The sequence below is a fragment of the Ascidia mentula genome, chromosome 8 (assembly GCF_947561715.1).
Source record: "Ascidia mentula chromosome 8, kaAscMent1.1, whole genome shotgun sequence".
Taxonomy (NCBI): domain Eukaryota; kingdom Metazoa; phylum Chordata; class Ascidiacea; order Phlebobranchia; family Ascidiidae; genus Ascidia; species Ascidia mentula.
In genome coordinates, this window is record NC_138573.1 from 8,321,902 (window position 1) to 8,333,279 (window position 11,378).

Here is an 11,378-nt window from a genome sequence, read left to right on the forward strand (position 1 = left end):
CCAACTGAAATAACAACATTAAACCAAATTAAAACTTCAAAACTTATTTTAGTAAATGTAACAAACTATACAAGGCATTGTGGAAAATGTATAAAAATGATTCAACATAAACACCTGTTCTTCTGTACAAAGTATGAGCCATGGCCCGGGGCCTGGGGTAGTTCGCGGGGGAAATAACCTATAACGTAGTAACAAGTCAAGCGGAACTGCAACTGGTCAATAAGTGCGTCGGCAAGATGTACTATAATGATGTAATTAGCTGCTGATTCTTGTATTGGAGGATATTTGCTCAAAAAAAGACATGAAAGTTACTCCCAAAAAACTTCTTCGCATTCTTGGAATTATCATTATATTTGTATTGTTATTAATGGTAGTTAACCAAGCTTTGCCAGAAATGGCTTTGTCATTTTTGAGAGTAAAACAAATTGGTAAGAAATTATCATTTTTCTTTTTACTTTACTTTGTTAAACACATGTTTTTACAGGAAATGAGTCCCATGATTCAATCTTACATGCAAAAGGAAAGAATAATCAAGTAAACAAAGTTTAGTTCTGCTTCTGCCCACATAGTCAAAATACCACTTATATTTTTCAGCTGTTAATAATAAGTATTACAATTTCTGTTTAACTAACCTGTATTAAATTGCACTTCGTATAATTTAATTTTTATTTGGGTGCAAAATACTAGCTACACACAGCAAAGCGTCTCATTATAGCAAAAACGCTTTGCTGCGTGTAGTTCATTGTAGTACTGATGATAAACCCAGTTAGAGTTCGAAACATCTACTTTAAGTAATATGATTAACAGCATACTAGCTTTGGCTTTTGTATTTCGATAAATTTTTGTTGCTAATGCAAGAAATTAACGATTTCATTAGTACGAAAAACATTTGCTTGTCTGAGCAACCAAAGGTTGCCAAAAATATCACACAAGATGCAAATTACAAAGTTTCTAATCTTGTACCCTGGCTGGTTTTCGCTTGTATATAGTTCTTCAAGTATTTTGCTTTTATTTAAGGCAATTAGCAGTCTGGAACATCAAATTAAGGATTTAAAGGAAATTTTGGAAAGAAAGACTAAACAATTGGATGTGATAAAGACAATGAATGTAAATTTATATGTTTATTTTAGTTGGATTTCTGAAAATAGTGTGAAAAAAAAATTTTTTTTTATCTTATTTTGTACATGTAGAAAGAAAACGGTGTTGGTTTTGCCCCTATTCCCAGTGACATGGATTTTTTTTTCGATGGAGACAGCATTTTGCACTACATTCAACAACAGGTTGGGCTGTCTTTGTCAAAATGTTGTTCAAAGAGTTACATTTTGGTTACAGATAAAAAAGGCAACAATTCTTCGAAGCAGTGGAAGGAAAAATGAATATGATGTGAACCAGTTCACTATGTTTGACAGGTATTATCATATACCCAAGAAATGATTCATACATTTTTTGTTATCAGTCATAAACAGGGGTTTATTTGATCAGTAGTAACTTTTATAAGTAGTTGTGTAATTTTTTAAGGATTGCCTTAATTTTTTTAAAAAATAGTTGGTTTGTTTCTCACTTTTTTTTTATTTTGATCATAGATTCTTACATTGATGCAAAAATACATTGATCTCTGAGAAGATAATCATTCTTTTTGCACTTCAGAAATTTCATCTATAAGCTTGACCTGGGTCTCAAAATGAGGCCCCAAGACATTTTAAATAGTCGAAAAGATTGGATGGAGGAATTTAATGAAGTGATTGTAGAGGGAGTAAATAAACTTAACACGGGCCCTGAGAGGCAGCAAGTCAGTTCCACCTATAGATTCACACCTGAAGATTTTATGCATGGTACATCAAACTTTTATTTACTTGGATGCAAACAAATCTCAAATTTTTCTGTTGTAAAATTCTGCAACAAACTAATCCTATGTCAATTAGCTTTGTCCATGCAAGTTACATTCTACAACGTTTATAAGCATTACTGTTTGCTGAATTTTTGTGTGCTTCTGACGTGTAAACAGTATTAGGCAATCATGTGTTATTTTCCAGGTTTATTTCGCACGGAAACCAATGTTGGGACACAGTACATGCTTGTTTACCAGCCAGTTTCAAACAAAAATGTCGTCACCAACAACCTCCTGTTCCAAGTGACTGTTTTTCGTCCATTTGCACCCCCACAGTCTGTCCTTGTGGGGTCGACAAGATTGAATGAAAAAATCCACTTTATTGTTCCACTGCAGGGAAGACAAGACACATTTAGGTTTTATTTGCATTTTATGTTTAATATTATTTTTGAGGTTTTGAGTGCCTATTTCATTTCCTGTATATGTCATGCATTTACATTGTAGGTGCAAAACAAAATCCATAATTTAGCCTGTCTAGGAAGACATTTCCTGTACATATTGATTTGCACAAATGAAAACACTAAAATTTTAACAAACCCTCTTTGACTCTATATTATGCACAGTAACTTGTCATCTTTTCGTTTACAGTGTCTTATTTTTCAGGATATTTCTAGAATACTTCAAAGACTTTACCTTATCTGATGGCAATGTTTGCCTCATACTGGTTTGCTATGGTGAAGAGGGATTTGACGATATCAAGAATAGTCTTGATGTTTTGCGAAACCAAACTGGCTTCACTGATTTCGCAATTGATCATGTTGTGAACGAGGAGTTTTCTAGAGGAAAGGGTGGGAAATATTGTGTTCTGAATACTTTAAATTGCTTGTGGAAGTTTATTTTCAAACATTGCGTTACAGCTTTGCAGCGAGGTACGAACATGATACATGACAAGAGCGCATTGATGTTTTTCTGTGATGTGGACATTGGCTTTACAAAGGAATATCTAAATCAATGTCGTGCCCATACATCCGAGGGTAAATCACCTTTTTATTAACATTTTTCCATACTAGGCATTCTAATTCTATCTGCCAGGCAAGTTCCCATTTTATGGCTAGGCTCACTTTGAACCCACGAAAAACTAGTGCTAATTTAACTTAGCGTGAACATGAATAACTCATCATGAAGACTATTGAATATTTGTTTGTCAACCTGGTAAGCTAGGAAGAGTGGCCACAATAATAACGTTACTTTGATAAATGTAACGTTTATATCCAAAAACCGCGGGTTTTCCCAGAGAAACGATAACCTCACAAAAAGTAACAGACCCTCTTTAACAAGTCCTCACTTTGTTGTTACAGGAAAGTCAGTTTTCTATCCCGTCGTATTCAGTCTGTTCAACCCCTCGCTCGTTTATCGCAACGAGGCCATCCCAGCATTGAGAGATCGTCAGATCTTGAAGCGGGACAATGGTTTGTGGCGTGACTTTGGTTTCGGAATGTCGTGCCAGTACCTCAGCGATTTCAAGCACATCGGTGCGTATTGTGTCATATGCATTCAATGAGGTTGAACTTTTTGTCAAAAATATTAACATGTTATTTATGTCTTTGCTTGTACACGGGTAGCTATTTGTGGTTTTGCAAGTGGTTAATAAGATCCCACATTTCAAATTTTCTTCGTATACCAACAACCACAATTTCAGCTATTCACCTTTCTTGCAAAAATGGTCAGTAAACCCACAACTAAACATTGTGAGTTGACAATAGAAGCATTATGCTAGAAAAAAGGTGTAATCAAAACAGTGTGAGCAATCGCCTGGTGCACGATTACAATGTCGGAACCTTGCAGAGATTTTGTCTTGTCTAAATTTTGCATGACAGAATACCGCGTAATGTCACGGTATTATAGGTTCCTCACTTCCGAATCGAGTATTGTGCAAAAATTATGTCTCATTGGTAGCGTATAATATTGCTAATGAATAATTTCGATTTACGCTACACTGTTAAGCAATGACACACATCACATAATTGTTATAATCGCGCACAGAAAACAACAAAACTTTTCAGCTTATGATTTATCTGCTCAGGTGGATTCGATTTAAGCATCCACGGCTGGGGATATGAGGACACGTTACTTTATCGAAGATATTCACAGTCGGATAATATAATGGTGATTCGAACTCCTGTCAATTCCCTGTTTCATCACTGGCACACCAAGCACTGCGACAAATCGTGGTCGAAAGGTTAGTAATAAAGCATTTTTGTGTGTTTACTAAAAATATTATACCTCTTGAAAGGGTAGAACAAACATTCATTGGGTTTAGTAGCTCCAAAAATTATTTCAGTTCTCACACAATTGCGTACGGTCGATCTGACAAACCTGCCTTTCTGTTGACACTTTAATACTGCCTGATTTGTTCAAATAAGATAGTTTATACCAGATTAGACGATAGATTTGTGAAAGTTGCAAAAATTTTGAAATGCCATATAAAAGTGTTAGCAACTATAAGCGACCGTGCCTTGGCTGCTGTGTTGTGGAGTCGTCCTGCTCAGGGGTTCTCTCTGACCACGCTATCTTGCGGAAGAGTTGCTTTGTGTGAACTCAGAATCCAATTATTATTTAGAACAATACGAGTCGTGTCTGCGTTCAAAAGCGCGGACGGAAGGCTCACAAACCACCCTCGGTATTCTCTACTTCGAACTCATGGAAAAGCTGGCCGAAATGCAGTGAAGAATACCTCTATTGAAAAAAAAGAGATTTTATAAATATCCGCGATGAACTACAAGTATTTTTACCTCACTGTGAGAGCTCCTACTGTGCTTACCCACCTTGGATATGATGTGCCTCTATTTATGTTTGGCAGTATATATGTTAGCATTATTTACTGTTCACCCTGCTGGCCTTAACGAATATTTCACATTTTAGTGTTTTGGGGAAATTTAGACGACCTTTCTGTATCTGTTTGCCCGTGTAAGTGTTTATGTAATTGCTAAAACGTGTTTTCTTGCCTTGTGAAAAATAAAACTATACGCCCATTCTCACATGACCTGTAATGACATCTGTTGCCTTTTGTTGGGTAGCGTACAAAGAATGGGCGAGGGATATCTGTAACAAAGACACCTAGTAATAACCAATAGTGTACCTACCCAGTTCATTTCATGGAGGTGTTGGGATAAATGAAAAATATGAGTTGTTAATTTCCAGGCGACACCGAGGTTATAATTTGTTCTGTATTGAAATACCTTTGTCAGCGAAGCTTGTTTTTCGAATAGCATACATTGAATATCTTACACAACACCATAGTTAATAGCACAAAGCTCCCACACAATGCCAATAATATTGAACCAATGTCGGCCGCGATTGCAAAAACGCATACAAACTTGGTTTTTATTAGATTAGTGTGGTACAATTAAATTTTGTCAAACAGTTAGTTTATCACGTATTTATTTAGATACAAACTTTGTTGTTTGCTATTGCACGAATAAACTCAAAATAACTTAACCTTTGTTTGATGCGACATTTGTGGTCGAGCTGCTTTAACGAAAGCGGCCGTGGCCGATTGTGTGGCAGAATAATCGAATGACAAAATAGAAGACAGAATGAGAGTTACGCCAACACTTGGGAAAGTCGTTCGGACTTGTCAAATAGTTGCAAAATGTTTTGAGTTATCATGCAATGAACATAACACATGATGATTTCAGCGAGACAGGCGAATCCAAAAAATCTAGTTGACATATTAAGGTAATGGAACTGGCAAGCACTGACAAAAAAGCATTGCAGGGTGAGGACATGATGATTGAAATGTATTTTGAATGGCATACTAATAATCCTTTTCAACATCGTTAAGTCATGGCAGTGCATTACTAAGGGACGCTCCAATCCCAAAGGTTTTTTTTTTTAAAAAGACATCTCGAAGTCGCAATGACATCGCACCACAGATAACCACGGAATTAAGAAACAGAATGGGCGGAGGGGACACGATAAGAAACACGAACGCGTTTAACTTTGAAGCAATGAAAGTTGCGAGTTTCGTTGACAGAAATTCATTGTCAAGTGCCCGACTGACTGGAAGAAAGATTCTTTTTCCTTCTGTGAACGACCATGTGGTTGCTCATACCTCGCGCCGTCTGTAAAAAAGTGGTTTTAAACAGATGAGATTTTTTTCGTATTTAAAGTACAAATACACCAGCAAAAAGCATATTACGTTGTAACAGAGGCCTTGGCACATTTGACTGAATTGACCGAATCGGGACAAAATAGGTCGCATCCCTTCATTGCATGCTTTCGAAAATTGTGCAAAGGTGAAGCACATTAGAGGGGGACATACCTTAAATTTTCTGTGACAATGTACGCACTCCGGCAAAAAGTTTTTCTTGTGTGTTTGTTGATGAAGCTTAAGAAGTCTGGGGAGGTAAGTTCGGTATCCGCAAATATCGCACGTGTATTTCTTTCCGTCTGAAAATCATGTTACAACTGGTAGCGATATTTCATAGCAATCACATAGTCATCCTTGTTATCCAGCTAAAATTTACAAAACACTTCAATCTGTGAAAGAATTTTGAGTGGTGGTATTGGCCTAATCCCATACAGTGGCGTAAATTCAGAGCATAATTTAAGTCATATACTATTTAGGCCCGTCAGATGTTGGAATAACTTCGTGTCAACAATGTTCATATACATATGTTCACAGTGTTAATAACAGAAAAAGATGGCCAATGTTGTGCAAAAAAACATTGTTAAAAGTGACCCAAAGGAACACAATTTACGTGTAACTGAACTGAATCAATATTTCAGTTACATAATCAGTTTGTTTGTATCTACGTAAGCTAAATACCTAAATGCAACTTCATGTGCAAGTACAGGCTTGCGGACTGGCGGAAAGTCTTGGAGCACACGTTGCATTTGTAATTCCTTGCTCCTGTGTGAGATGGCTGGTGCTGCTTGAGCTCTTCGGGTCTGCTGAAACCAACCCCACACACCTGGCACTTGTGAGGTTTAAGTTTAAGGTGAACAGCATCATAATGTCTGCGCATGAGATGACGAAAACGAAACCGTTTTCCGCACTTTTCGCACATAAACTTTTTGGTTTCATCTTCCCCTTCATCAGCGAAACTTGAATTGTTGGTGCGTTTTGTGGCACTGCAATTCAAATCGTTGTCAGTGAGGCTCAAAAACGTGCTTGTTTTTTGTGCATACACCACATACCCTTTAATTGATCTTGATGGACCTGAAATGTTGACCATTGGTTGATTTATAGTTTCGACGTCTGGTGTAGGTTGCCCACTTCTATGAAGAATGGTGTTATTGTAGCAGTAAAAACAAACCAAACCAACATCAATCATTTCTACTTGGTTTACAGTATGTCGTTAACTTGATTTAAATGTCCTACCAACCTTTCAAAACAACCATTATCTGTAATTGTAAGAAGGGGATACATCTTATCTTCAGGATTTCTTTTTAAAGTCATTGCGCTCTGTTTTGCAAACTTCTTGCATTCTTTCATAAGATTATCATGCTGCATTAAAAACAAACATCAGGTATATAAAGTAAACAAATGGGTGTCTATATCACCTGCAGGTATACAGCAACTCTGGAAACCTGGTATACATTGTTTACATGAAGCTGAAATGATGTTGAGCAGTAAAGATAGTTTAAGAAAACGCCAACTGCCTCTGAAGTAAAGCAATCTGGTATTTTCAGGTGAATAGCACTTCTGAAACACAAAGTAATCTTTTAAGTATCATCTTCTTTTGCCCGAATCAATTACAAACATACTGGCTTGGATAGGGGTGACTTCTCATTGCACGCAACAACTTTGGAATTGATGATAAAACACAGGCATGACAGTGCCATCTGTTGGGTCCAGTGTGAATGACAACATCGCAAAATTGCCCACTACGCTGAAATGTATCCAATCAAAACTTTATTTTCGTCATACATCGAAGGCAATGAACACTTGCACCCACCCTAAGTTTGTTTAGGTGTTCCATCATAAATGATCCTTGAGATTTGTTCATTGGTTCATCTAAATTACACTAAAAGTTTAACTGGAGGTTAATTCAAAGTGTTGCTCATGTATTTACCATGATTATCTGATGAATCACACTGAACAGAAACTGATTTTCTGTCTGCTGGAGGAAAATGCAGATCCAAATCCTGCGTGTCCTAAAAAAACATTTATTGAAACATGTACTTGATCTGTTGACTTTCGTATAAAGTATATTTAGTTATAATGCATTCTCAGTGTCTTATTTAAATAGAGTCAAAACAAACCAACAAGTAAAAAATACATCACAGTAAAGGCATCCTCCGCATGTCTAAAATCAAAAGGGTACCATACCAAGTATGCCTTGTGTTAGATTAAACTAGGAGACTCATTCCAAAAATCACACGCATTTTACAGAAAAGGAATTTTTTTTACCTCATTTGCTAGTGTCGAATCAGACATCAGATTGTAAGTGATAGGCAAATTTACAGGAGCCTGTTGAGCTGCTGCAGTGTTGACGAAAATCTTTAGTGAATCAACATCATTACACAAATAATTGTGACAAATTAACAGTAAATTGTATCAGTCTTAAATTGTGGAATCCAAATTTTGTCACATCTGATGAAGTGAGCATTGAATGCTCACTTTATTAAACTTTCCAGAACACTAGAAAAGTATACAATTACTAAAATTTTAGCACCAAACTTTTTATGTCCTACCTTGTCCTTCTGTGTCGGATTGATTTGGTCAGCATTCACCACTCTAATGTGATTTAAGTCGGTAGGAAGGCCTTCCAGCGTAACAAGGTGAAAACCAGAGGGAAGTTGTATTTGAGAGGTTGAATTGATAATGTTTGGATATTGAAGCAGTCTGGTTGTATTGTCTTGCTCCATTTTGTTGTACAGAGGTTTGAATTTTCCAGAAAACAACTGTTTATATTTCACATATATCCAATTCTTCCTACTATTTTTGACACTTTGTCATGTCAAAAAGCATGACCACCTAACATAAATAAAGCACTTTTATAACATGGAACAAATTTAAACTTAGTCGAAACTAACAGTGGAAACAAAATAATGTTTTTAACTACTATGGCACCAAATGAGATAAAAAAATAGTGAAGTAATGGTGCTTTCCCTCCACATTATTATGTACAGGGATAAAATAATGAAAAGTACAGAATGTTTGAACAATGACAGTTAGTAACCAGTGCATCCCCTTATGTATGCAGGTGATACAAAACAACAAAACACACCACCAATATTTTAAGATAGTAGGTATAATGTTAATGCAATTGTATTCACACATAAAAATATATGACATATAACAACAAAGTAGTTGGTTCTATGGGATAAGCTGGATTTAAAAGACATGTACAAAATATATAAACAAACAAGACATCAAGTCAAAACTATTCGACGGACACCACAATCACAGCAAAATTTAGCATTGGGAACTGGGTACCTAGCACCACACTCATGGCAAAATCTTGAAGAATTGGATGGGGATGGGGTAGTATTCACACCATATACACCATTAATCGGCTTGCGTGACTTTGGTTCTTGATTAGAAGACAACCAATCATATGTATCACCATTGGCAACTGGGGATCTCAGTGCAGGTGATCTTCGGGTGTAAGTGGGAAAGTCTTTGGGCTGGTGAACTTTAATTTTACCAGCTTGTGTTGGTGACTTGTACTTCGTATTACTACTGTGTGGTGAGCGTACATTCTTGTTTAACTCCTTATAAGCCGCCGGCATGTAATGTTCATTGTCACTGTCAGAGTCTGAATATATGCTGTCTGATGACCATTCATGGCGTGGTCTCATGTGGCGCGATGCACCTTTTTTGGCAGATGGTCGGTATTCACCTTTTCCAGCAACTTTTCTTACCAAAGGCCTTTCTGCCTTTTGTAAGCTTTGTGGAGAATATTGACTGAGGTATAAGTTCTCATCAGTAACACTTCCACTTGCTGGTTTCAGTCCTGTTTTAGATCTAGCCACTGGTCTGTTGGAGGAAGGTTCAATTCTTGAATCCCAGTCCCGATTTCCCTTCCTTCCAGATCCACTTCCACTAGGGGGCTTACTAACACCATTAGCAAATGATGGTGACATGTATTGGTTTCCATTATGTTTAGATACCCTTTGCTTTGCAGGGCTGTTCTCCATCCTTGCTCTCGTAACACGAGCAGGAGCTGACCTGGATTCCACTCCATCTGATTTTCTTGGACCGGTTGAGGGCTTCAATGAGGGTGGTTTATATTGTCGTGCAGCTGCTCTTGCTGCAGCCTGAGCAGCAACACCTGGATTGGTAGTTTTCTTATTAGCAAGGCGCTTTCCCTGCTCTTCACAAAATCGAATATGTCGCTCAGCAGCTGACTCATTAAACCTTCTGCTACAATGTGGACATTGGACATAATCTGGGTTTGGTGCAGATGGTACAGGTGGTGGGGGTTTTCTACCCTCCTTTATCGCTGCAGTGGCCTCTCGGGCAGTTCGGACAGTATTTATGAATTCTTCATGCTTTTGTTTCCAGCTTGGTTTGCTTCCACCAAGTGCTTGCCTTTGAGTTCTGTAGTTGGTTTGTGGCTTTGTTTGAGCTCGTGGTATTGCTTTTATGCCTGACCCTGATGTAACATCTCTCTGTTTGCCTGAGTTGAAAACTGGCCTTTTTTTGTGAGTCTTTTCACAAATCTTGGAATGTTTGCTGATGCTCGTTGGAGCAAATTTTCTTCCACAATAATGACATTCAACACGTTGGCCAACTTGAACATTATCAGCTTCATACATTTCATCAAAATCCATGTTGACAAATTTACTTCTGTGAATAGTTTAGCAGATAGAGTTAATGACAACAAATGGCATAATGATAAAGGTAAAGAAACTACTCCAGATTGGAAAAAAATGTCGCGCACTTTTTGGAACATTTACTGATAACCGCGCAATGAAAAAATGCTAATGCATTAATATAGAAAAACGTAGAGATCATCTTCACAACTAACGATCGCCCCCCCAAAGAATCCTAAAGTGGTTTTACATTTACTTTTGCCTCAATACTGTAACCTCTATTTAACTAGAATTAGATTATAACAAAAGAACAAAATTAATGACCAATATACACATACAGCCAAATAGACAAACACCATCTTCACATAACACATCGAAAAACTACTATCTTCTGGCAACCTTGACTATGACCTTACGTAAACTCATAAACAAAATAAATGGCTAGGTGGAATACTGGTAAATGGTAATGTGGTAAACAATGATATTTTGAAAAATAAAATACGGCGGATTCACTCAGAGTAATGATCCACAAATGTTGAAAGTATACTGATCCCCAAGTAAAAAACTTTACAGTCATAACATAAAAAATTTGACCTGTAACGATTACTGTCTTGAAAATGTTTATAACCACAGCAACGTAGAAACAATATGTACCTGGTTTCACACATGAATGACCACGACATTAGTGACAACAGTTATCCCTATGAACAATTCAAAATTGTTGCAAAAAGGCACTTCAGGCAAAAGAAACCTGTTAATTTAATTCGACGTTGCGGTTGTC

The 11,378-nt window shown here is 37.0% G+C and overlaps 3 protein-coding genes across 3 annotated transcripts; 1 reads left to right on the forward strand and 2 right to left on the reverse strand.

Annotated features, from left to right (window-relative positions):
* The first annotated feature begins 205 nt into the window (after positions 1-205).
* Positions 206-4,586, forward strand: LOC145911085 (chondroitin sulfate N-acetylgalactosaminyltransferase 2-like). Its single transcript, XM_082998328.1, has 12 exons — positions 206-428; positions 485-534; positions 1,018-1,107; positions 1,191-1,280; positions 1,333-1,409; positions 1,648-1,832; positions 2,034-2,244; positions 2,492-2,676; positions 2,746-2,862; positions 3,187-3,360; positions 3,912-4,067; positions 4,449-4,586. Exons 1-12 carry the CDS (start codon positions 302-304, stop codon positions 4,553-4,555), a joined length of 1,569 nt encoding a protein of 522 aa, XP_082854454.1. The 5' UTR covers positions 206-301; the 3' UTR covers positions 4,556-4,586.
* A 1,226-nt stretch (positions 4,587-5,812) lies between these two features.
* LOC145911088 (uncharacterized) lies at positions 5,813-8,833 on the reverse strand. The gene is made up of 11 exons (XM_082998330.1): positions 8,531-8,833; positions 8,247-8,336; positions 7,909-7,990; positions 7,792-7,850; positions 7,601-7,725; positions 7,397-7,538; positions 7,219-7,340; positions 7,031-7,111; positions 6,660-6,964; positions 6,153-6,280; positions 5,813-5,952 (listed from the first exon to the last, which is right to left on the reverse strand). The coding sequence occupies exons 1-11, from the start codon at positions 8,702-8,704 to the stop codon at positions 5,875-5,877; spliced, it is 1,386 nt and encodes a 461-aa protein (XP_082854456.1). The 5' UTR covers positions 8,705-8,833; the 3' UTR covers positions 5,813-5,874.
* LOC145911087 (uncharacterized) lies at positions 8,814-10,627 on the reverse strand. The gene has a single exon (XM_082998329.1). It carries the CDS (start codon positions 10,613-10,615, stop codon positions 9,212-9,214), a length of 1,404 nt encoding a protein of 467 aa, XP_082854455.1. The 5' UTR covers positions 10,616-10,627; the 3' UTR covers positions 8,814-9,211.
* Positions 10,628-11,378: the final 751 nt, after the last annotated feature.

What these genes read in the sequence shown, in the direction of transcription:
- LOC145911085 (XM_082998328.1), top strand. Translation starts at nt 302, where the DNA reads ATGAAAGTTACTCCCAAAAAACTTCTTCGCATTCTTGGAATTATCATT. An exon ending in TTTGAGAGTAAAACAAATTG is followed by an intron (nt 429 to 484) that starts GTAAGAAATTAT and finishes ATGTTTTTACAG; the next exon opens with GAAATGAGTCCCATGATTCA. An exon ending in CAGCGATTTCAAGCACATCG is followed by an intron (nt 3,361 to 3,911) that starts GTGCGTATTGTG and finishes TTATCTGCTCAG; the next exon opens with GTGGATTCGATTTAAGCATC.
- LOC145911088 (XM_082998330.1), bottom strand. Translation starts at nt 8,704, where the DNA reads ATGGAGCAAGACAATACAACCAGACTGCTTCAATATCCAAACATTATC. An exon ending in CCATCAAGATCAATTAAAGG is followed by an intron (nt 6,965 to 7,030) that starts GTATGTGGTGTA and finishes TTTGAATTGCAG; the next exon opens with TGCCACAAAACGCACCAACA. An exon ending in ATTGTCACAGAAAATTTAAG is followed by an intron (nt 5,953 to 6,152) that starts GTATGTCCCCCT and finishes ACTTTTTTACAG; the next exon opens with ACGGCGCGAGGTATGAGCAA.
- LOC145911087 (XM_082998329.1), bottom strand. Translation starts at nt 10,615, where the DNA reads ATGGATTTTGATGAAATGTATGAAGCTGATAATGTTCAAGTTGGCCAA.